Raw genomic sequence first — 23,949 nt, 5'->3', positions numbered from 1 at the left:
GTAATTTAAAGTAGCTGTTTTGTACATAACGTGGAATTCTACCAAAATTTTGAATGGTCTACTACTAATTTAACAATTTTCTTTTTGTTTTAATAAATGAAAAATTTTGAAATGAAATATAATTGTTTTTAATTAAAATGACATGTTTAAAACAGGGTGGGAAAAGGAAAAAATACATATTATAAAATTTTAAACAAAGCTTGGATAGAATAAATTATTTTTGAAATTAATTTCCTTACAATTTTTCTTCTGCTTAAACATGGGTTTAAAAAGTATTTAAGTTGAATTGTACATTGCCTCAGATGTACTAAAGCCATTTACTGTTTAAAAAATCTGTGGATATTTAAGTAAAATTTTGATGGGAGCTTTTTAGAGGGGCTAGGGTGAAATGAGGCCCTATAATAATAAAGTTCAACAGGGTCATCAAGACTAGTATAGAGCTTGGTTTTGCAGCTTTTTGTCGAGATACGAGTATATTAAACATAATTACGAACTTAAAAGCCCTATTTGTTGGGTTCAGTTCTATGGGGCCTAGGTGAAATAATGGACCGATGTTAACTATTTTCAATAGGCTTCGTCTACAGTACCATAGACGGACGGACATAGCTAAATCGACTCAGAAAATGATTCTGAGCAGATTTGTATACTTTAAGGTGGGTATAGAACCAATATTATTGTGCGTTACAAACATCAGCACAAACCCAATATACCCTCCCCACTAAAGTGGTGTAGGGTATAATAAAATCTATAATAAATTATTAATAATAATAAATATAATTTTGACATGAAAAGGTTTTTTATAACTTGTAATTTATTCAGGGAATTAAATAATAGGGAATTATTTTAGAGCTTGGCTTATCAATCTAATTTTGAACAAAAATTTAGTTTTATAAACTTTTAATAAAATACGAAATGGAAATACAAATAATTATGTATATTTGTGGTTATTTAAATCCATAATAGTGTTTATAAATAATAAACTTTTATTTTATTTCAAAGTTTCTTTTTACGTTTTGATTAAAAAATACATTTAATCAAAAATTGAACACGTTAAATTTTAATCGTCTTATGCAAAAACGATTATTAAGTTAACATTGGTTGTTAAAACCTGTTTTTATATGGAAAATGTGTGCAGTAAACCATTGTTAACTTTAATAATCGTTTTTGCATAAGGACATAAGCAAAAGCCAAAAGCATCATTTGTTTATCGTACGCTGTGTTGCCTGTCGTTAATCTTTGTAATTGTAATTTGACATGCAATGTTCTTATCGAATTTTACACATCTCTATACAAATATTTTCCCATCTCTATCAAACTTGTGTCATATCTCTGTTGAAGAAAAAAATCAAAACAAAACAAAAAAAATATTTTCTCCAAAAGACTTCAAGAAGCAAAAACGTCCACTTTACACAATGTCCACACAAACAACTCCAATAAAAAACACCAAATTAAACGAACCATATCCTTATCCAAAGTGCTGGCAAGATGATGCCCGAGTCCAAGTTCTATTGGCTCCATTTCGAGACCGTAGTGTTAATCCGGAAAATTACGACTCAAAAATGAAATTTTGGCAAGACACTATACGAGAATATTGTCTTTTTAAAGGTAAAGCCAATTTCTGTAAACAGGAATTGCAGAGCAATTTCACTAAAGGCCAACGTGTGCCCTGTTGTCTAGATGTTGTATTGGTTGAAATGCAGAGACAAAAACTTATACGTTTACGCAAAGACTATGAGTATGATCCGGAAAATAGTTGGTCCGGCTGGGCGGTAAATAGTTTTGTAAAGAAACCATTATCTTGGGGTTTCGATAAAATTAAAGAGAAACTTGGTGCTTTGGATGCAGCACAAATTGGCCTAATACAGTTTATTCATATGGAGGTTATAAGGGTAAGTCTTAAATAAACATGCTAGCATCAACAATTGATAACTTGATTACTTTTTTTAGCAATATTGCTCAGAATTACAAAATACATTGCTACAGCCTCCCTACTTGGGTACCCTTCATCACTATGACAATTTGAGTAAAGAACTTTGTCCTTCATTGAATATATCTGAGGAATGTTTGCGTATTTGTCTTCATACTTTAAATGTTCAAAGGAAAATTGGTTTGGAATACAAGACAAATACAAATGAACTGCAAATTCATTTGGTAAAGATACCATGTAAGTAGGAGTTTTTTATTTTTAGTTTATGCGCTAATTTCTGAATTTGTTTCTATAGACTATTTCAATTTTGTAATTTAAATAAATAGTTACTTATTCAGTTGAATAGATATTTTATTATAAAATCTGAACATTTGCAAGTTTTTAATTTTTCAATTTCTTGAATTTTGTAGCGAAAGAAGACCCTAATGTTAATATTACGGAAAATGATCATGCTATCCATAATTTACAAGTAACAAAAACTAATTTAGTAAAACAAATCGATGACATCGAAATGGAAATTAAAGATAATGAAAATAAGGCACGACAATATATTAAAGAAAACAAAAGGCTGCTGGCTAAAACGTATTTGCGCAAAAAACATTTATTGGAGAAAAATCACGGTAATTTTGAATTTAAATATATATTATAGCTTCTTACATTTATTTACACATTAACCGTTTTTACAGAACGTCGCAGTTTAGCTTTACACAACATAGAAACATTACTCTCAAATGTTCATGAAGCCAAATTAAATGGTGTTATACTGGATGCCTACAAATTTGGTTCGAAAGCTCTTCAAAGGGCTCTCGATGAATCCAATCTCAAATATGATAATGTCGATGAAATTGTATCAGATGTACGCGAAACTATGGATTCGTATAGAGAGATACAAGATACTTTATCTAATGCTAATTTAGATGAATCATTGGGTTCGTTGGCCGATGAAGATGAATTGGAGAAAGAGCTTAAGGAAATTATGGGTGAATCAATGTCCACAAATACACCAACTAAGAATGTAACTGAGAATAACAACATCAGTGTTAGCATGCCACAAAAGATAGGAATTACAGATGCCGAATTATTGGATATGTTGAATGGTTTAGAAATCGAACAAAACTCTCCTGGCAAAGATGTTAGTGGTGGGGTTTTGAATGCCTAGAATGTGTTTGAGTTTATAAAATTTAGAAGTTAGAAAGTGTCTTAAAGTTGTGTGTGGTGTTTTTATATTATTATTGTTTTTGTACTTTTCTGCAATATAAATAAAAATTTTAAAAATATTGATTTTTCAATTTTGATTGATTTATTTGGGACCTGTTTTACAGAATGTTATTACTTACCTATCTATGTAGACCCAGCTAATATTAAATAGGAAAGAAATATTTGGTAGCAATAGGTACAAACAAATAAAACTACATTTTGTTTATAATTGGTTTTTTATTTAAATAATTTCTTTTTTATTTTTTAATATTATGTAATTTATTTATTTTTTTTCTTGCACAATTCTAAACAATTGAGACTTTAACTCTATATTTAAACTGACTGTATATATGAATGATTTTTGATTTGAATTTATAACACAATTTTTAAAATTTAATAAAATCTAACAGAGTTTATTAAAAAACAGCTGCATTTTAACGACAATGAAAAAAAAAATGGAAAATTAACATGTAAATTCTATTTTTATGCACAGCCCATTTAAAACTGTTAATTGTTGAAAAAACTGTTAAAAGAAAATCTTAAGATATTAAAAAACACAAAGAGTATCAATTATGTTATGAGCAAAAATTTAATTTCTTATTAATTCTCTCTACACAAGGACCTATTAGAATAAAAAAAATACATTAGAAAAAAAGTGATGTTTGTTTGTGGTAAATAGTTAAAGACAAAAATTATATAAAATAAATAAATTTAATTAATAACTAAGAGTAAGTAAAGAAGAAAATAATCTTTAGAGGGTTAGAGTTAAAAAGGAACAAAAATATAAAATGATTTACTATTTCGAACAGTTTTCATAACAAACAAGTGTCAATTTTGTAGGGTTTTAGAGATTTTAAAGTTTTTTTTTTTTTTGAAAAATAGGCAAATATCACGCTATAAATATTTTAATATTAATAAATTATCAAGTTGCTATTTGTTTTGTTTTAAATAAATGTCTATATAATGTTTATAATATAAATGAGACTTAAAAGAAGATTATTTTAAAAACGTATATTATTTAACGCTTATGACGACCCCTTATAAATTGTAGGGTCTTTTGCATAAGTGGAGCTTTTTTGTTACGTATTGATGAAGCTGTAAGTATGCAAAAATTATTTTTTTTTAAATCAATATTTGAAAAAAAGTTTTTTTTTATGTTTTAATACTTACAGACTTGAGCATGATCTCTAACAGTGGGTGCCACTCTAAGCCTTTGATCTCCTGTTTTAGCTGCATTCGGTGTTACGCTAGATAGCGAGGCTACACGTGCCGCTGGTGTGGCCACCATTTTAGATTTTGTTCCGAATTGTTCTTGTCTTTTTTGAATATTACGTGGCGGCTTAACCATTGAATCTACGAACGCCAATTGTGTTTTTCGCACGGGAGCTGCTGCTATTTTTTGTGATGCTTTTATAGAATCCTTTAGAACACTTAGTCTACGTTCGTCTTCTTCTTGGCAACGCTGTTAACATTAATTAAGATAACAAGTTTATTTTTTTCTCATAATTAAATAATTTCCCTTTTGTACTTACAATGTACATTTCTCTCCACGATTCATTTTCAAGTCGTTTCTTTGTACGATAGTTACGTGAAACATGTTGTTGCCATAAAACATCACTATCTTCCATAAGATAGGGATTATATTCTTCGAAAACATACAACTGTTGAGGTGAAGCACGTTCCAAGACCGGCTTAAGAACTTCAAAAGGCACACCGCCCGTGTACTCCAATGCTTTATTTATCATATAGAAATTAATTTTAATGAAAATAATTTACCAATAATACTATGCAAATTACCATCAATATTCTTTTGTAATATTCTTATGCACATGTCAAATAGACTGGGTACTTGAAATGTTTGTCCAGTGCGAACACCAGAATAAATTTTTGTTCTAAAAATTAAAAAAAAAATTAAATTCAACCACTAAACTCGCATGAATCATATAATTATAGTACCTCATTGTTTTTGATGAAATACCATGAGTTATAGCTTCCGCATCGGTTAGGGTGCGCACAGGTCTGGATGAGGCAGCAGAGTTATTAAACACACAATCCATAACAGTTTGATTAAGCGGCATAGGCTTATAATTGGTAGATATTGTGGGCAATTCTAAGGCAATGCTAGGATCTAAAGGTTCTAATTTTGCAGATGGTGCCAGCAAATCCGGTTTCTGTGAGAAATACGTAATCCTTTTGATTTTTATTGAATTTTTTTTAATATTTTCTTTAACTTACCATTGTACTGGCTTTTGAAGTACTTGGCGTTGAGTATGATGATGAGGAATTGGAAGTAAATGCTATTCTTGTACCATTTACTTTGTTAGCAACAGCACTCCCACTACTACTGCTACTACTGCTGCTTGTTGTTGGCCTATGCGGTGTGGTAGTTTCCTTTTTAGCTGTACTACTGCCGCTGGCGGGTGTAGAGGGTGATTTCGTTGACTTTTTGCTCTTTTTGATCGGCATATTTAACATACCCAAGACATCATCGAAATTAGCACCCATCGACGAATCAAAACTATCATCTACTGCATCTTCTTCTGCCGTCTGCAAAGGTGGAGAAGTTTCCGATTTGGAGGCTAGTGTTGAGGATGACGATGATGATTTATGTACTTTTGCCACTTTAGGTTGTGGAGATTTAAAGTCGTTAGAGTCATTATCAGAATTGTGACGTCTTTTTCGGTCGGCACTGTCGGGATCTTTGGTTGAGGATTTAGAGGTAGATGGTGTTGAAGAAGATTTGTGTTCATTTTTATCTTTTGAAGAGGATGTTTGGGATGAGGACTTTTCCTTTAATTTTACAAGAAAATGTGTGTTAAATAGAGACAAAAATCATTAAAAAATTAAAAAAACTTACATCTTTTGTTCGTACTTTATCTTTTGAAGAACTTTTATGTTTATCCGAGCGTTCTTTATCCTTCGACGAGGATTGACTGTGTTTGTCCTCATGCTTAGATTTAGAACTGCTTGAATTACTACTACTTTTGTGTTGAGATGAAAGAGTGTTACTGGGTGATTCCGATTTGTGTTCTTTATCCGCTTTTGATTTTTCTTCACGCTTTCTGTCGCTACGTTCTTTGTCCTTATCATGATCTCGCTCTTTATGCTTATCTTTATCTCTACTACTTTTCTGATCGGTCTTCTCTTTTTCTCTCTCCTTATCCTTATGACTGCTACTGCTGCTTTTATGATGACTCTCTTTCTCTTTTGAAGACGATGATGATTTATGATTTTCATTTGAGTTTTTTGATGATTTTTCACTATTATGAGATGAAGACTGTTTGCTATGTTCCTTGTGTCCATTACTGCTGCTACTACTGCGATCCTTGTGTCTATCTTTGTGTTTGTCTTTTTTTTCTTCACTACGATGATGTTTCTTGCTGTGTTCATATTGCTGACTGGTATTATTTCGATTATGATTTTCATCTTCTTCGTCATGTGGTGTTGTACCACCATCATCACCATTAGAACCGTTATGCGTTTCACTCTCGTTTGTCTGTGAAGTAGTGTCCATGGGTTCTTCTTCGGCCGCTACCATTGCTTTCCATTTCGTAACCAGAGTTTTAGCTGCAACGCCTATTTCGCCATTAAACTTTCTTAATGAGTTTACAGTTTTACCTACACCAGTCTCTTGCAGATGTTCGACTTTAATGGGCAATTTGTAGAGTTTGTTGATACAGTGAAGTAACTAAAATAATACAATTATGAATGATAAAATAAATCATATGTATTTTAGGTGGATCTAGTAATTGAGGCAAGTGCATTTTTCTTATAACCCTTAAACAAACTGCTTAGAAATAGAAAGTTAAAGAAGTGATTGCAAAGAAGTTGTTGAGTAAGTTGAGCAGGAAAGTGAACTAGGGACTTCGGTTTGATTGTCAAATGTTCTACAAATCTGAGGAATTTTATTTCACGTAAAATACTATGCACATTTTGTTTTCTTTTTTGCAAAACAAATTTTTTTAGTCGTAGAAAGTCATAGAAAAGTTCAATGTAATGAAGACGGTAAATAGTTATCATTGAAAAGTAAATATATTTCTAAGAAAATGCAAGTATTTACAAGATTTTTGTAAGATAATAAAAATCTCTATATATTTGGGTATGTTGTGTTGCATGGAGACAAGTTATTTTTGATATTTATGTGTATATGTATGTATACTTTCCAAAAATAACAGTTTGTCAGGTAACGTCACTTTTTTCAATTACACATATCTATGTATTTGCTACTATTTTTCGCTGTTCTGTATAAATAATAAAATGCAATAACTAGAGAAAAGAGAATATAACATCTGTTAGTACAAGACTGACAACAAAATTGTTGTTGTATACATGTTATTTAAATATGTGTGTTGTTGTTTCAAATGATTGGTTATTATTTATGTGCTCTTTGTTATTTTATATTTATGGACGACACAAATAGATATCGGCCTGCACTATAATGTTAACTAATGTGCACTAATGTTATAATTAAATAAATAGAAAATAAAAGCAGAATAATGAAATATTTGGGACAATTGTTTTATTTCATAAAATCTCTGCAATTCTATACAATATGTTTGCTAGATATAGTACTGTTTGTGGTCTGGAATTTTATTTATTTATCAACTCTTTAATTAGTTAAAACTTACCCTGGCCTCATTGTCTTGACTGCTATCAATGCTACGTTGATAATGTTGTATAACTTCAACTATAGAGGTCATTATTACTTTAATTTAATTAAACTTTTATGGAATATGCAATATGCTTAATTAAAACGCGTTAATTATTGTTTTATATATTTAATATATAAGTATGTATGTGCAAAAATTTCGTGGTGTCGTCCAAAAAATGAAGGAAAAACTCTACATATGAGGTCCAATGACTTTTCTTCTCGAACGACGTAGTGTATGCGTGTTAGTGCTGCAATTCATCCAAAGAGACACCATAAATTTTGCTCTTTAATTTTGTTAAACGTCACTAATGCGTTTGCGAAATGTATTTAAACGTTTTAGACACAAATTTTTTATTTGTTTCAACTTTTGTTAATTATTTTTATACATTTTCTTAAGAAATTGAGTAATTTTCCGATTTTATTTATTTTTTCACTAGATATTTCCAAAAAATTGCGACTTCTCGATGAAAGTCGCAGCCAGAGCCCTGCGCCGACAAATATTAACGGCGACTGACACTAAATATGTCGGCTGTAAGCCGGCTAAGTGTTTAGTTTTTAAATTTTCAACGATTTTAACCCTTTCCGTGGTTTTGTCGAATATATTCGATATTACAATAGACTCTGTTTTTAAGCATTTTTTAGGTATAATATTTAACTTTAGTTTTAATTTTTTTCTTTTAGATTAAAATGAAGACTTTATTAAATTTATAATTGAGATTTTGAAAGACCTTCCGTATTTTAAAAGTATTTAAAAATCAGATTTTAAGAAATTGTCACTTATGACTAAAAAAGTGCTTTTTAACAACGTTTAAAAAACAGCTTTATTTAATGGCGAAAAAAATTGTATTTTAGGAGATCGAACTATGCAGATTTAAATTGTATTGCATTGAAAGAAGTTTAAGAAGACATTATACAAAAAAAATCATAAAAAATATTATTTTTGACCCTGAAAGGGTTAAATAAAAACAAATCCTTTCTCCAAGTTTTACGAGGATCAGACGAAAAGTCGAAAAAATTGAAAAAAGTCTAAAATAGTCGAAAAAAGTTGAAATGTCGCAAAAAGTCGAATAGTCGAAAAAGTCGGAAAAAGTCGAAAAAAGTTGGAAAAAGTGGACTATTTATTTATAGAATACATATAGTCAAAAAGTCGAAAAGTCGACTTTTAACTAAATGCAAAAAGTCGAAAAGTCGACTTTTAACTAAATACAAAAAGTCGAAAATTCGACTTTTCGTTTCAACTATAGAACCCTACAACAGGGATGGGAAAGAAGTATATATTTGTTTAATATTTTACTTTTATTGCAGGAATTAAATATTTTAATTCATTTATTTGTAATATTTGCGGGTAAATAAAATATATATTTTTTAATATAAATTAAAATTTGTATATCAAATTCATGCAATTATTGCAACCATGAGTTTAGTGCAGGCTCGAACATGACTCCATTTTAATGATTAATTCGAAAGGGGTGGCATTAGGGAGAAATAAATTTGTTTACTTTTTATATATAGAGTTTGACAACATAAAATTAGGTTTTTATATGCAGTTTGACATATGAAAGAATTGTAAACAAATGCCAGTTGTGTTTACTACATCATCTTATAAGTACGCGTTAACTTTTGTTGTGCTTTGTTTTTAAAACATTGCGCTAAATTTTTTGCGAAAATTTCTTGTTTTTCGTTGATATTTTTGTTAAATCTATGAACATTTAATAAAATATAAAAATGACGGAAGAGTTTAATATATTTAAAAATTTGGATGAGCTAAGAAAAAGTAAGCAATGAAAAAAAATCATTAAAATTCACTAATTGCGAATATTATTTTTAGCAAATTTACTGGATCAACTCAAAACTCTGGAGTCTACCAAAAGTGCTGAACTCAATGATAGCTTAGGTTTAGATAATGATGATTTTGATTTCGATTCCCTGGTGAATAATAATGTTCAAAAGAGTCCAACAAAAAGACACCGGCTCAAGGAAAAAAACACAACACCAGATAAAAAATCTAAGAAAAATGAAAAGTCCCGTAGATGTTCCACATCAACTGATGGCTCCCTGTCACCAACGTTGCCTTTGTTGGAGAATTTAAGTAAACAAGTAGATGAACAGCCGGTTGGTAGAAGAACAAGAAGATCTTTGGATTTGAGCAAAAAAAAGACAGAAACAATATTGGAAAATATTGAACCATCATCGTACAAGGGGAGAGGGAGAGGGAGAGGGAGAGGAGGTAAAGGAAGAGGTCGAGGTCGGGGTCGTGGGAGAGGAAAAGCAAGCACTGCAAATACAACAGATCTATCAAATGACACTACAGATGTTTCGGAAATTTCAAATGGAGTATTATCAAACACCTCCTCAAATGAAGTGTCCACACACGAAGAGGAGTCCGATAATGCGACAACATCCACCCTAACAATAATGGAACGTTTTCTGCAACAGGGTCGTCGTGGTCGCCAACGTGTCATGCGTGCTCGTCGTCAATATGTGGCCGAAATTGCCGCTCGTAGTACACAAGTTGATTTTATAGATTTAGTTTCCAGTCCTATGCCCCGTGTTGAGGGTTTCATTGAATTAGACTCGGATACAGAAGAAACAGGGCGTACTACACGTAGTAAAAAGAAAAATCAAGATGAATTTACAATAAATTCAAGTGTTAATAAGGGATCGACTAATGCATCTTTGGATATATCATTTGATGAGGACAATCCCGAACTTAATATCAAAGTTAATTGGAAGGGCAAACTGGAGTCATTTAAATTACGTAAATATCAGAAGTTTTCGATTATATTTACACAACTGGCTGAACGTGAGAATATTTCCGCTGAGAATATAGTTTTCAATCTTAATGATCGTATTATTATGGCGGATGATACACCCGATTCGATAAATTACAAAATTTTTCATTTTATTGGTGAGTGATATTTTTTGTTATTAGTTTTCTTAAATTAAAATTATAAGTGTAAACTATGCATGACTTTTGTTTATTGATTTTTTTGTAAATATATAGTGTATCATTTTAACACCCTACTACTTCGGGAGAAAGTTATATAGTATATATATATATGTTTATGATTCCGTCTGTAATTTCCACAATATTTTTTTCGTCGCTATAAATACATATTCTACATCCTTTTTCATAATGGAATCGATAGAGTAATATTTGACAATTTATCACAGTTAAGGGCTGAAATTAGGGATTTTGTTTTAAAAATGAATTATTTAAGAATATTTTAAGAAATTTGATAAATATAAAAGCCGAATATTACTTTATCACGACGTAGTGTAGTAAATGAAAATTTGTACTTAACGGCTGAAATTAGAGATTTTCTGTTTAAAATAAAACATTCATCAAGACATAGTTTTAGTAAGTTGAAATTTTTTTATTTAGTATTAAATGGAATTTGACTTGATTTTCTTTTTATATGTATTTTAGTCTAAAATGTTTGCAATTCGGTGAAAAAAGTAGAAAACGTTTAAAAGTTTTAAGTTCCAATAGAAACCTACAGAAAAAGAAATAAAGTTTTTTTTGATTTATAATTGTTTTCTGTTTTAAATAAATAAAGCATTTTTGTTCGGCGTTTTAAGAGTATTTTGTGTTTGTTAGATTTCAAAATTGGCGTTTGTTTTTTTTTTTTTGGTGAAATTTTATGTTTTGTTTTTATGTTGTGCGAAATAAAAAAAATCTAAAAGCAAAAAAAGTAAAAGCGAAAAAAATTAAAACAATATTATAACAAATAATGAACTATCTTATAGATGGTCGTGTGCTTAAGAATCGTTTTAACTCACCAGGAGCTGTAACAGCAGCCACTAAAAAACGTGATGCCAATAAAATCACTCTTAAAATTCAGTCTGATAAATGGAAGCGTCCCTTGCAAATTGATCTTATGAAGACTGATAAATTTCGTATTTTATATATAAAATGTGCAGAAGAATTAAAAGTTGCACTAGATCATTTAAAATTAAGGTAAATAATATTTACATATATAATAAATAATAAATTTAAAATATTTTAAAAATAAATTAACAAAAATTTATTATATTACCATTTACAGTTTTGATGGTGAATTGTTAGAGCTAAATGATACTCCTGCAGATTTGGATTTAGAAGGTGGCGAAGCAATTGATTTGCGCATTAAAAATTGATTATGTTTAATTGTTCTGTGTTTTTATATATATTTAATTAGTATGTTAAACAAATTTTTAATAATTTAAACAAATTTCTAATATTTTTTAACCACTTTTTCTGTATTTTTATTTCCATTTTCTTTTTTATGTGAATTAGTTTCAGTTTTAGTTGCTCAATTTTTCCTTAATTTGTTTTATTCTCAGTTTGTTTTTTAATTTACAATAGAACTATATGATTCTTTATTTTTCCCGGAAATTATGTTTATTATTTAACTGTTAGTAGCAATAAAAGTCTTACAAAATACATATGTAGTTTGGAATTTATTTAAATTTTCAATTAAATGCTACAAATTGGCTCTATTTGGTTATCACATAATGTAGGTATGAAGAACTCAGATATTCGTTTATAACCAGCAAAAAAGTATCGGTCGTAATACTTTTTGCTGGTTATGATCGATTGCTTGTAGTTCTGGAAGTTCTTTTAACAAGGCCTCTTTTGATTTAACCGATTATAATTGGCAGTGTTACTGTGTATGTGCTTAACTACACATAACAAAACAATTGCAATTGGTCCAAGTTTAATTAAAATTACAATTAATTGCCATGGAAAATCTTTATTTTACCTTATACATAATTCTACAGGACTACTTTTAACTTTTCCTCAATAACTTGGTTTAAAATGTATTGCATTTTCGTAAACATATAACCCTTTATTCCCTTTAAAGAAGATTTAAGAACAATAATGTTAGAGAGAATACAGAAATGAAAGATAGAGAGTAAAAGTGAAAAAAAGTAAGAATTTTCCCCCATACAGGATTTCAGAAAGTGGAAATGAAAGGCAAATCTCCATTGTTCCTAACCTGAATAACCAAGATTTTCCTTTGATGAAGCCTAATATGTAGCCAAAGTCAAAACCTGCTATATCTCCCAGTTCATCGTGTAATCGTCTACCTAGTCTGATACTCTGTACCCTGGGACAGCTGTGTAAGATTTACCCTACTGTTCCCAGTTCCTCTTTTTCCTCACACAACCTACGAAAATCTAATTTCTAACTAAATAAATAACTAACTAACTAACTAACTAACTAACTAACTAACTAACTAACTAACTAACTAACTAACTAACTCACTAACTAACTAACTAACTAACTAACTAACTAACTAACTAACTAACTAACTAACTAACTAACTAACTAACTAACTAACTAACTAACTAACTAACTAACTAACTAACTAACTAACTAACTAACTAACTAACTAACTAACTAACTAACTAACTAACTAACTAACTAACTAACTAACTAACTAACTAACTAACTAACTAACTAACTAACTAACTAACTAACTAACTAAACTAACTAACTAACTAACTAACTAACTAACTAACTAACTAACTAACTAACTAACTAACTAACTAACTAACTAACTAACTAACTAACTAACTAACTAACTAACTAACTAACTAACTAACTAACTAACTAACTAACTAACTAACTAACTAACTAACTAACTAACTAACTAACTAACAAACTAACTAACTAACTAACTAACTAACTAACTAACTAACTAACTAACTAACTAACTAACTAACTAACTAACTAACTAACTAACTAACTAACTAACTAACTAACTAACTAACTAACTAACTAACTAACTAACTAACTAACTAACTAACTATCTATCTATCTATCTATCTATCTATCTATCTATCTATCTATCTATCTATCTATCTATCTATCTATCTATCTATCTATCTATCTATCTATCTATCTATCTATCTATCTATCTATCTATCTATCTATCTATCTATCTATCTATCTATCTATCTATCTATCTATCTATCTATCTATCTATCTATCTATCTATCTATCTATCTATCTATCTATCTATCTATCTATCTATCTATCTATCTATCTATCTATCTATCTATCTATCTATCTATCTATCTATCTATCTATCTATCTATCTATCTATCTATCTATCTATCTATCTATCTATCTATCTATCTATCTATCTATCTATCTATCTATCTATCTATCTATCTATCTCTATCTATCTATCTATCTATCTATCTATCTATCTATCTATCTATCTATCTATCTATCTATCTATCTATCTATCTATCTATCTATCTATCTATCTATCTATCTATCTATCTATCTATCTATCTATCTATCTATCTATCTATCTATCTATCTATCTATCTATCTATCTATCTATCTATCTATCTATCTATCTATCTATCTATCTATCTATCTATCTATCTATCTATCTATCTATCTATCTATCTATCTATCTATCTATCTATCTATCTATCTATCTATCTATCTATCTATCTATCTATCTATCTATCTATCTATCTATCTATCTAACAAACTAACTAACAAACTAACTAACAAACTAACTAACAAACTAACTAACAAACTAACTAACTAAATGACTATCTAACTGACTGACTTACTGCCTGACTAATATTTTTTCTTCGATAATTTTGAAAATTGTAACAAATTATGTCAACTGGTCAGATTAGTATCGTTGATATTCTTCATCCTTATCTATATTTAGATTGTACCTGTCAAACTTTAATTATCATTACTTTGTACCTTTATGTAACCCTTTATGCTTACGATCTTCTTTTTTCTAAAATATCGTAAGGGGTGGTTTAAAATTAAGAATAATTCCAAACAAACATTAAAAAAATAACAAAACAGGTTCGGCAAAACTCAAGACAGCAAACATAGGGTATTTTTCTAAAATTTTTATTATTTTTGAAGTGGTTTTTAATGAAACCCATAACCAAAATGCTTCAAAATTCAACTGCAATTCACCCTTCTTCATTTTAAGAGAACCAAAAAGCTAAATAACAAGAAACATTTAAAATCATTTAAAAGATTTTCGCAACCTACATGAAAATAACATGAAAAGTCAACAAAGAAAGAAAAGTTTCGATAATCAAAAAGTGGAAGGAGAGGGTGAATTTATAATGTTCTACTAAAAGAAAAAATGAAAAAAAAATACAAAACATGATGATAGATAAACAAAACTAAAAAAAACAAATTTTTGTGTTAGGAAAAAAAAACAAACAAAAATACAGTGTATTCAAAACAAAAAACAAGAAAAACATTTAAAACAACTAGGATGCAGGGTGGCAAACGATGTTAATGGAGATGATGATGGGGGGAGGTAAATAAAATTGGGTGGTTTTTGTAGCAGAGATTACAATTACCAGAGAGAACAACTAGTAAAGCAGACAAAGAGCTTACATTTTTCTGGTACATTTTATAAAAAAAGAGATTCCAAAAAATATCCTTAAGAGTTAAAAAAAGAGAGAAGGTATTTAATAACTGAGTCGCAATTGAAAATTCTATGTTGCTGATGTTATTATTTTATAGGCGAAATTCTTACACATACATATTTGCGAGAGTAGTTCTAGAATATTAAGGATTTTAGTTGCTAAGATTTTAAAAGTGAGAAAGAAAAACACAACTAAGCAATTTGGTACATATTTTCTGTATTCTCCATACAGTTGAATCCTATTGCATATTTTCAGGCATATTCAGAAAGAGTACATCCTTTGTGCTAAACGGTTGTTATATATTTTCTTAACTTAAAAAATAATAATTTTATTTTTGTTCTAAAAGAAGAAAATAAAAAAGAATATTAAATTACCAAAAAAAAAATTTTAAAAAATGCATTTTTATAACATAAATTTTTAGAAATATTAATAAACATTTTGTGTGTATTTAAAAAAATTTTAACTTTAACCACAAATAAAACATACATATCCTGTGTTTCTGTTTTTCTATTAAGTCCTTTAAAGTGTGTGCGCCTATTTAAATAATTTATAAAAAATACAAGAAAAATACAAGCTAATTGTATTAAATTTAAAATAAAAGTCAACAATAATTAAATAAACATATAAAAACCTTAAAACATAAATTGCGTTTACTGTTTTCCCGAAAAACAAAAGTTTAAAAAGTGTATGCCCAAGGAAACTTATTAGTTCTACGTAGTTTTAAGCTACATCTACAGAAAAAGTTATTGTGAGTGTTTTTTTGAAAATAAAATAAAAAATCTCTACACAAAATTTGCCTTCGTATACAAAATTAAACAAAAGAAAAAAAAAACTAATTTTGCACCTTTTTTATATTTGCTATATAAATGTGTAAGTGTGTTTTAGATGTGTTGTCATAAAGGGTGTGCAGAACAACATTTTATTTTTATTGTTAAAACAATTAATTTAACATTTAGAATTATGTATCTATATTGAAATCAGACACCAAATTCTGTCATTCGAAATCTATCGAAATTTCTAATAAAATTTTTCAAAACTCATTGAGATTTAATTTTCAATGCAATCTTAATATTGAAAGTTATCTTTTGAGGAAATAATTCGTATCTCTGAAACTATAGTAGTTATCGTAACGAAATTTTATATGGTTGAAGTTGATTGACAGTTGTACACATATTAGCGGTTACACACTATCCATATTCTGTCCACGCTCTCCTGCAAATGCCAAAAAACTCGAAAACAATTTAGCTCCAATCATGTGATATCTCGAAAGGCTCCAGAGAAACCGATTTTTTACTTAATATTTTTAATTACATTTCCATCATTAAATATTATTATAAATTATTGTTATTTTTAAATTTTTATTAATTATCTGACGTAATTTCAGAACGATGTATTTTCTGGATCCAAAATTTAATTCTGAATTTAAAAATTAAAAAAATAAATATATAGAAATTTGCAGTTTTTATACCAACCAACAAAAAATTGTTATTTGTCATTCCGTTTCTAACACATCGAAATATTTGTCGTAGACCCACAAAAATATATACAAATATTATGGGTCCCTATTAAGTTCTAAGACGATCTTGTCATGTCCGTCTGTCTGGCTGGCTATATTAAAAAGTCATAACTGATTTAAAAAAAAAACAATAATAGTGATGAAATTCCACATAGACACATTTTATATAAACAAAAATTTTCCTACCAAATTTTATAGGAATCGGTCCATAATTGACTGTACCCGACATATAATAACTCCTCCAAAACTGTCTTAAACGTACAGTATAAAATCTCTCTAAAACATTTTTAATAATCGGTCCATAATTCATCCCAAATCTACCTCCTCTTCAAAAATTGACCTAAATCCTTATTACTGTCCTAAACATATTATATTCAAACCGAAATCTCTGTTAAAAATATAAGAACCGGTTCATACGTCCTCGATCATAAATTTTCTTAAACGCTTAATAAAGTCTATACATATCGAAATTTATCTTTAAAAAATTATAAGGATCGGAAGGTATAAACATATTCAATAATTTTATAAATAACGAAATATTTCTTCAAAAAATTATGAGAATTATAATTAACGCAATCCCCTATATAAGGTTCCTTTCAGAAAAACCCAACACTGTCTTGAAAATACGTTTACAGAAAAATTTTCACCAAATTTATTGAATTGGTCCATAATTAACCCTAACGCTTATATAAGCACCCTCAGAACTTCATTGATGGCACAAAAAACAAGTACACTGTAAACCTTATTTTATATTTACTGAAATCTGTTTCTATTAGAATCGGTTCATAATTAACTCTCCTCACATATAGGGTCTTCCTCAAAAAGTGAGTTTAACACCCATAACAGTCTTAAAAATGTCGATATAGTGATAAAATTCGATACATTCAAGCTCTATAGAATCGAAAGTTCAAGACAGAATTGACCTCCAAGTATGAATGTATAGTCCGGCCATGGTCGAGTATGTTAAAAATAAGTATTTTTCAAATGAGACCCGATTATTACAAAAGTCATTTAGACTTCAATAAAACTAAGTTTTGCCGATTCTTACTGAGAAACTGGAACTTTTATCATAGTTATGAAAAAATAGAAATAATGGACTGATTTCCGTCTTTGGATAAAAAAATAAAATTCCGACCTGTAGCGTGCGCTCAAGTTTACATGGATACACTGACTGAAAAAGTGATCCGATGTGTATCCTTTAAATAATACCCTCCCCACTATAGTGGTGTATGGTATAATGAAACAATTATGTGGAAAATAACATCTTTTTATCAACATTTTTTGGATTGTTTCATAATTGACCCTACATCCCAATGTCCTTGAGCTCCTTCAGAAAATGAGTACAACGCGGATTACCGACTTAAAAATGATGTAAATAAATCATGTAGAACCAGAATATTTCTACCAATATTTATGTGGTAGGAATATTAGTATATAAATGACTTAACCTCAAAAATAGTAAATTACCTAACCTCAAAATAGATGTTCATGTAACTATTGATAAACGATAATATATTTCCGTATTACTGATTAAATCGTGATCAATTTATAAAATCTTTTGGGATTTTCGTTTAAATTTTGGGAATTACAGGATTCTACAACTAAGATGTTCTGGAAACTCTTTCAATATTTTAAATATACATTTTATTTTATATTATCATCATGGTGTTTAAAAAAATAAAGGAAAAAAAAACTCTAAATCCTTTTCTCATATTTAACACCAATACACATTTATATGGCAAAATAAAAACTTTAATAACACAACAACAAAAACCATATATTTTTTTCTACATTATACTAAAAATAAATAGTGACGTGCTATGATTTAATAGAAAAACTAAACAAAACAAAAAAAAATTGAAATTTAATCTAATAATTATAATTATCAATAGTTAAGAATTGTTTTCATTAACAATTTCAGTGTATTCATAAAGAAATCAACCAATACCTAACAAACCCACCACCGCTCTTAAAGAACAGCCTAGCCAAGGAGCCTTTAAATATTTTACACGGCAACTTTGTGGTCGTCAGTTTCATCATCATCATCATCAGTTTGTTAAATACTACATACAATATTTGGTGGTTTAATTTCAAGGACTCGCGCCAATTTATATATTGAACGTGTCTGAGGTGTGCGTGTGTATATATTTTTTATATAATAAACACCAACTGGAAAGGATTTAAGAGGAGTAAGAGAGAGCGAGTGACTGACTGACTGAAAAGGACATTCAGTACAGTGCGTGTAACAATTTAATAATCATAATATTTAATGTGAGTGAGTATTAATATTTTTTCTATGGAATTGAAATACTTATGCTTTTTTAGGTGATAGAATTATTATAGTTTAATTTGTTGTTGGAGTAAGTGTTTAATTATAATTTTTTTTTATTTTGAGTGATTTTTTTGCGGTTTTTGATAATTTATTTTATATTTTTGGGCAGAAATGCGATTGTTTACATTATAAGAAACATAGACAATTTTAACGTTACTGAGTAATGAGGTCTGCCATGTCCGAATACAAATTTTTTACGTGCTCTTCAATATTTTTCTTCTTTACCTTAAATTGTTTAGATTTTTCTGCAATATTGAACCTAGAAACGTAAAATAAAACATATAGAGTCCTAATGCGGTGAAATATAGTTTGAACTGTAGACCAGCCTTAAGTCTGGACATTCTATAATTTGGACTATATACCAGTCTACAGTTTAGAGTATATATTAGTCTATTGTTTGGTCTATAGTTTGGATTATATATCACCTATAGTCCATACTATAGATCAGTTTAGATAAGTCTATAGTCTGGACTATAGATCAGTCTATAGTCTGCACTATAGATCAGTCTATAGTTTGGACTATAGATCAGTCTATACTATAGACAACAGTCTGAACTATAGACAACCCAATAGCCTGACGAGTGATTAGTTTGGGCTATATATAAGTCTATATTCTGGACTATAGACCACCATATAGTCTGGGCAGACAATAGTTTGGGCTATAGATCAGCCTTATGCCTGAACAGTCTATATTGTGAACTATATACCAGTCTAAAGTTTAAAGTATATACTAGTCTATTATTTGGACTATAGCTTGGATTATATATCATTATATAGCCTGGACTATAGATCAGTTGATATTTTTGACTTTCGATCAGTCTTTGCTCTGGACTATTGTACAGTTTATAGTTCTGACTAAAGGTCAGTCTATAGTCCTTAATAAAGTCGGTTCTATTCACTAGTTATAGTACTTTTAAAGAATAATATAAAAGTACCATAAACTAGTCCATCGTCTGAACTGTTGACCAGTCAATAGTGTGGTCTATAGACCAATCTATAATATAGACTATTGACTACATAGGTACATTTTTGATAATATTAAAATCTCCTTTTTAATCGAATTTATTAAAACAAAACAAATTTTGTGTTAATCTCATCATCCTAGACGATTTTTACAATTAAATAAATTCTTCAAGGATAATTTTTCTTTACAATTTTGTTTACGTAATACAACTTTAATTAAATTTACCCATAAACAGTAACTAAGCCTTAAAAATAATCTTTTAAACATGTAATTTATGTCAGATCCTGTTGAATTTCTAAAAAAAAATTAAATAAAAACCATATTCAATCAATAAAATAAACTCCGTTTTATAAGTACTCACACACTTCTAAATCGAATATAAAATCATACCTAAACGATATCATCAGTAATAACAACATCGATAATAACAGCAACGTCCTCGTCAACACAAAAAAGGAAGTTTAAGGAAATACTCAACAAACACACACGTCAAGTAAATTGAATGCATACAAATGCTGCAGGCATTTAGAGCAGCAAATAAACAAACAACACTGTAGCAACAAATGTGAAGAAACAATAAAAACAGCAACAGGAACAACAAAAATGCATTAACAAAACCTACAAAATACAATACATTTAACATGCCACCACCACTTAAAACTCCTCTGCTCCTATAAAAAAATACAATAAATTGTTTTTCATAGAAATCAGGGCTTCTTTTGCTGGAGTTGCAGCAACTACAACCACAACATATTCCTGTCAATACTTTGGTTTCCTTAGAATGAAGAAAAGGATACAAAATTTTCAATAATAAAAAAGCCAAAACAAGAATACAACAATAACAATGAGAAATAGAAAAAAAAACAAAAATAAAATAAAATAAACCGGAATAAATACTGGCACAACATTTAAAACAACTTGAACGAAAATCAAAAGCTGTAGTTATTGTTGCTCAAGCAGCAGCGTCAGCATCAGCAAAAGCAACCAACACAATCTTAGTTCAAGTAGAAGCAGAAGTTGCAACAATATAAATTTTATATCAACACATATAACATCTAGTATACTTTTTGTAACACATATATACAGTAACACTTACTCCTGGAATACACACACATAATAAATATACATTCATTTGTGCAGTTCAATGGCCGCTCTACATGTTGCTCATTTCATTTACCAACAGATGATGATGTTTCATAAATGCTTTTCGTGTTCATATTGTTGTTAGATTTATTGTTGTTGTTGATGCTGCTGTTAGTTCTTATTTTCATCATCCTTTGTTGCCTATAGTTTCTTGTTGTTATTGTTTTACAGGTTATAGTTGAATACCTTTTACCTGTAAATGTAGGGGAGTTTCGTAAATAATTTAAAACTCAACATAATTTTCTTATCCGAGTTTATACTTAAAATTTCTCTATCATATTAGACTCGTGGTATATTGTAATTTTTAAGTCCAATATGTCTTTAAAATAAAACATCAACCACTTTTCTTTGATCTGATTTCTTCAGAGCAGTTCAATTCTTTATAAGAAAGTACTTCGGTCCCTGTGTTAAAAATTTGTTGGCCTATTTAAAAGTTAAGTTTTTTTTGGATTTAGATTTAATCAATATCTATTTATTTTAAAATTTAGACTATTCTATAGTTTGATATATACCACTGTATAGTCTGACATAAAGACCACTCTATAGACTAGCCTATAGACCATTATATATCATCACCTATATACCAATGTATAGTATGGTGTATAGACCAGTCAGTTTTTAGTGTGACATATAGACCAGTCTATAGTCCGGCCTATAATCTGGCCTGTCGACCAGTCTACAATAGACCAATGTGCAGTCTGGATAATATAGTCTATAGTTTGGACAATACATCATTATTTAGACACTATGTATAGACCAGTCTACAATCTATAGACCACTATAGACCACCTATAGTCTGAAATATACACCAGTGATTAACACGAAGTTTTTGTAATTCAATTATTTATGTGAATTACAAACACTTTCATTTAAAAAGTTTATTTTTGTTTAATTAAACCTTTGATAACTTTGTTTGGCAAAACTATTATAATAAGAGTAAATAGCTAAAGTTATTCTCTTCTTAATGCTAAACTTTTTTATTTTACAAAGGATTTTGTAAGCAGCATTAAACAACCTATTAAAATTTAAATTTAACATTAATTTCACATGAAACTCCACTTATAAGTAAAAAAGTCTACAACAAGAAGTGGGAAAAAATACAAGAAAACACAGCTCTATTGCACTTTTTTTGTGAAACTCCTTTTTGTGTAACTTGTTTTTTTTACGAAAAGGACATCTTCACTTTAAAGATTTATAAATGATGCCTTTAACACAAAGTGTAATTAGATGATGTTGACTTGGTAAAGTTCTTCATAAAATAAATAGAACAAACATGCACATACATATTCATAAATGTATGTGCATATACATGTGTATGTATTTAAACAGCCAGTAAAAATATAAAAAACAGGAAAATAAGGAGTCTTTAATTTTTCGTTGAGCCTTTTTTCTTATTTCACACAAAAAATGTCTATTATTAAAAGGTAGTGCATTAACATATTACCATACACCTGCAAACACACATACGCAAATACCTTTACGTAAATATGCACGTGTAATGCTTTTACATTTATCTAGACTTTGCATTCATTTGCATTCCTTTTGATTACAGGAAATTTCTATTTGTTAAAAAGAATTCCTTTTTCTTACAAATCAAAGTAAATAATGTTCTTTTTATGGATTTTTTTCTATATAGAACTGGGTCGCTTTGCTTTTGCTTTGTTAAAATAAAAAAATAAATTTTTCAGTTTTTTTTTTGTTGGTTTTTGTCAGTAGTAATCTTATTGCAAACTACATTTAAGTTTTAAGCACAAATACAATATACGATCCATTTGAATACTTAAGAAGTTGTATAAAAATATGTTTATCTAGATTCAATAAAAAGTATTACAATTGTTAAGAAAACACTGTGTAAAAGATTATTTTAGCAATTTAAGAAAAATAGGTTATACTATTGTTATGCGTTGGGACAGTGGGGCGTATGAAAAATTTTGTATCTTATTGAAATTTTTAATGATTATACGTTACAGTGAACTGAGTGAAATGAAATAACATATTATGTAAATATGTATATCTCAAAATTTTGTGCTTTTTCAAACATTAATTTAAGGGGAAAACGGATAACTATAATTTGGCACTATTTATATCCTTTAACCTTTTTTACATACATACGTAAGGAATTATGGTGTAACAGTACAATATTAGAAATTTTAACGAACAAAATATGAATCTTTAATAGGCAACTATTTGGTACTTTTTCTTTTCTTATATGGTAATTTTGAATTCCGTATAATATTGAATACGCAAACATAAAATTTAACTGAATTCGAATCCATAATACTCTTGATATTTTTCCATTCTTTAAATGAAATTTCTATAATGTAGATCGTGAACACGTTAAACTAAACATACAGTGTCCTAGAATCTATAAGAGGGATATTTTTGGTACTTTATCTTCTTCTTGATAAATTGCGTCTGTCTGACTGTATTTGTGTTTCAAGAAAGATAGATAGATAGATAGATAGATAGATAGATAGATAGATAGAACCCGCAAGGGTATCCTCTGGAGAGGATAACGGGCGTAACGACCCCGCGGTCCCTGATGTTTTGTGGGAGTATGGAACTCTCAACAGTGCATACTGCACATTCAAAATCCAGGCGCGTCTGTTCCCAGATTGGGCGGCGTCCTGGTCGGCGTCTGCACCCAGGTTAGGGACGGCCGAATATACCACTCCTGGCGGAAGGACAAAAACGCAAACAATAAATTTTCCAAAAGAATGTCAAATGAAGAATCGAAAACTACTGCACAGGAATTAATAACTCCAGTGCCGGCGGCTATAGAGGGTGTGCAAACGGGCCCTCA

At 29.1% G+C, this 23,949-nt stretch overlaps 4 protein-coding genes across 7 annotated transcripts in view; 3 read left to right on the top strand and 1 right to left on the bottom strand.

Annotated features, from left to right (window-relative positions):
* Window positions 1-1,324: 1,324 nt before the first annotated feature.
* On the top strand, window positions 1,325-3,216 carry LOC111675792 (charged multivesicular body protein 7). The gene is made up of 4 exons (XM_023436633.2): window positions 1,325-1,889; window positions 1,948-2,164; window positions 2,338-2,547; window positions 2,614-3,216. Exons 1-4 carry the CDS (start codon window positions 1,413-1,415, stop codon window positions 3,084-3,086), a joined length of 1,377 nt encoding a protein of 458 aa, XP_023292401.2. The 5' UTR covers window positions 1,325-1,412; the 3' UTR covers window positions 3,087-3,216.
* A 783-nt stretch (window positions 3,217-3,999) lies between these two features.
* On the bottom strand, window positions 4,000-8,280 carry LOC111675767 (transcription elongation factor B polypeptide 3). Its single transcript, XM_023436598.2, has 8 exons — window positions 7,753-8,280; window positions 5,982-6,812; window positions 5,360-5,914; window positions 5,081-5,295; window positions 4,922-5,016; window positions 4,657-4,856; window positions 4,295-4,586; window positions 4,000-4,219 (listed from the first exon to the last, which is right to left on the bottom strand). Exons 1-8 carry the CDS (start codon window positions 7,822-7,824, stop codon window positions 4,143-4,145), a joined length of 2,337 nt encoding a protein of 778 aa, XP_023292366.2. The 5' UTR covers window positions 7,825-8,280; the 3' UTR covers window positions 4,000-4,142.
* Window positions 8,281-9,372: 1,092 nt separating this feature from the next.
* LOC111684779 (uncharacterized protein CG4449) lies at window positions 9,373-12,201 on the top strand. The gene is made up of 4 exons (XM_023446988.2): window positions 9,373-9,549; window positions 9,604-10,683; window positions 11,526-11,736; window positions 11,825-12,201. Exons 1-4 carry the CDS (start codon window positions 9,501-9,503, stop codon window positions 11,913-11,915), a joined length of 1,431 nt encoding a protein of 476 aa, XP_023302756.2. The 5' UTR covers window positions 9,373-9,500; the 3' UTR covers window positions 11,916-12,201.
* Window positions 12,202-15,572: 3,371 nt separating this feature from the next.
* The window catches only part of LOC111684713 (endoplasmic reticulum aminopeptidase 2), a 53,664-nt gene continuing 45,287 nt past the window's right edge, over window positions 15,573-23,949 (top strand). For 3 of the 4 annotated variants that reach the window (XM_046948953.1, XM_046948952.1, XM_046948949.1), the window contains exons 1-2: window positions 15,573-15,939; window positions 18,629-18,978. The gene's annotated coding sequence lies outside the window, so the exon portion shown is untranslated. Of the gene's footprint in view, window positions 15,940-18,628; window positions 18,983-23,949 lie in introns of all 4 variants that reach the window. The other variant, XM_046948950.1, reaches the window with a different exon arrangement.

Source organism: Lucilia cuprina, chromosome 4 (genome assembly GCF_022045245.1).
Source record: "Lucilia cuprina isolate Lc7/37 chromosome 4, ASM2204524v1, whole genome shotgun sequence".
Lineage (NCBI taxonomy): Eukaryota > Metazoa > Arthropoda > Insecta > Diptera > Calliphoridae > Lucilia > Lucilia cuprina.
This window is presented reverse-complemented; position numbering and strand designations above follow the sequence as displayed.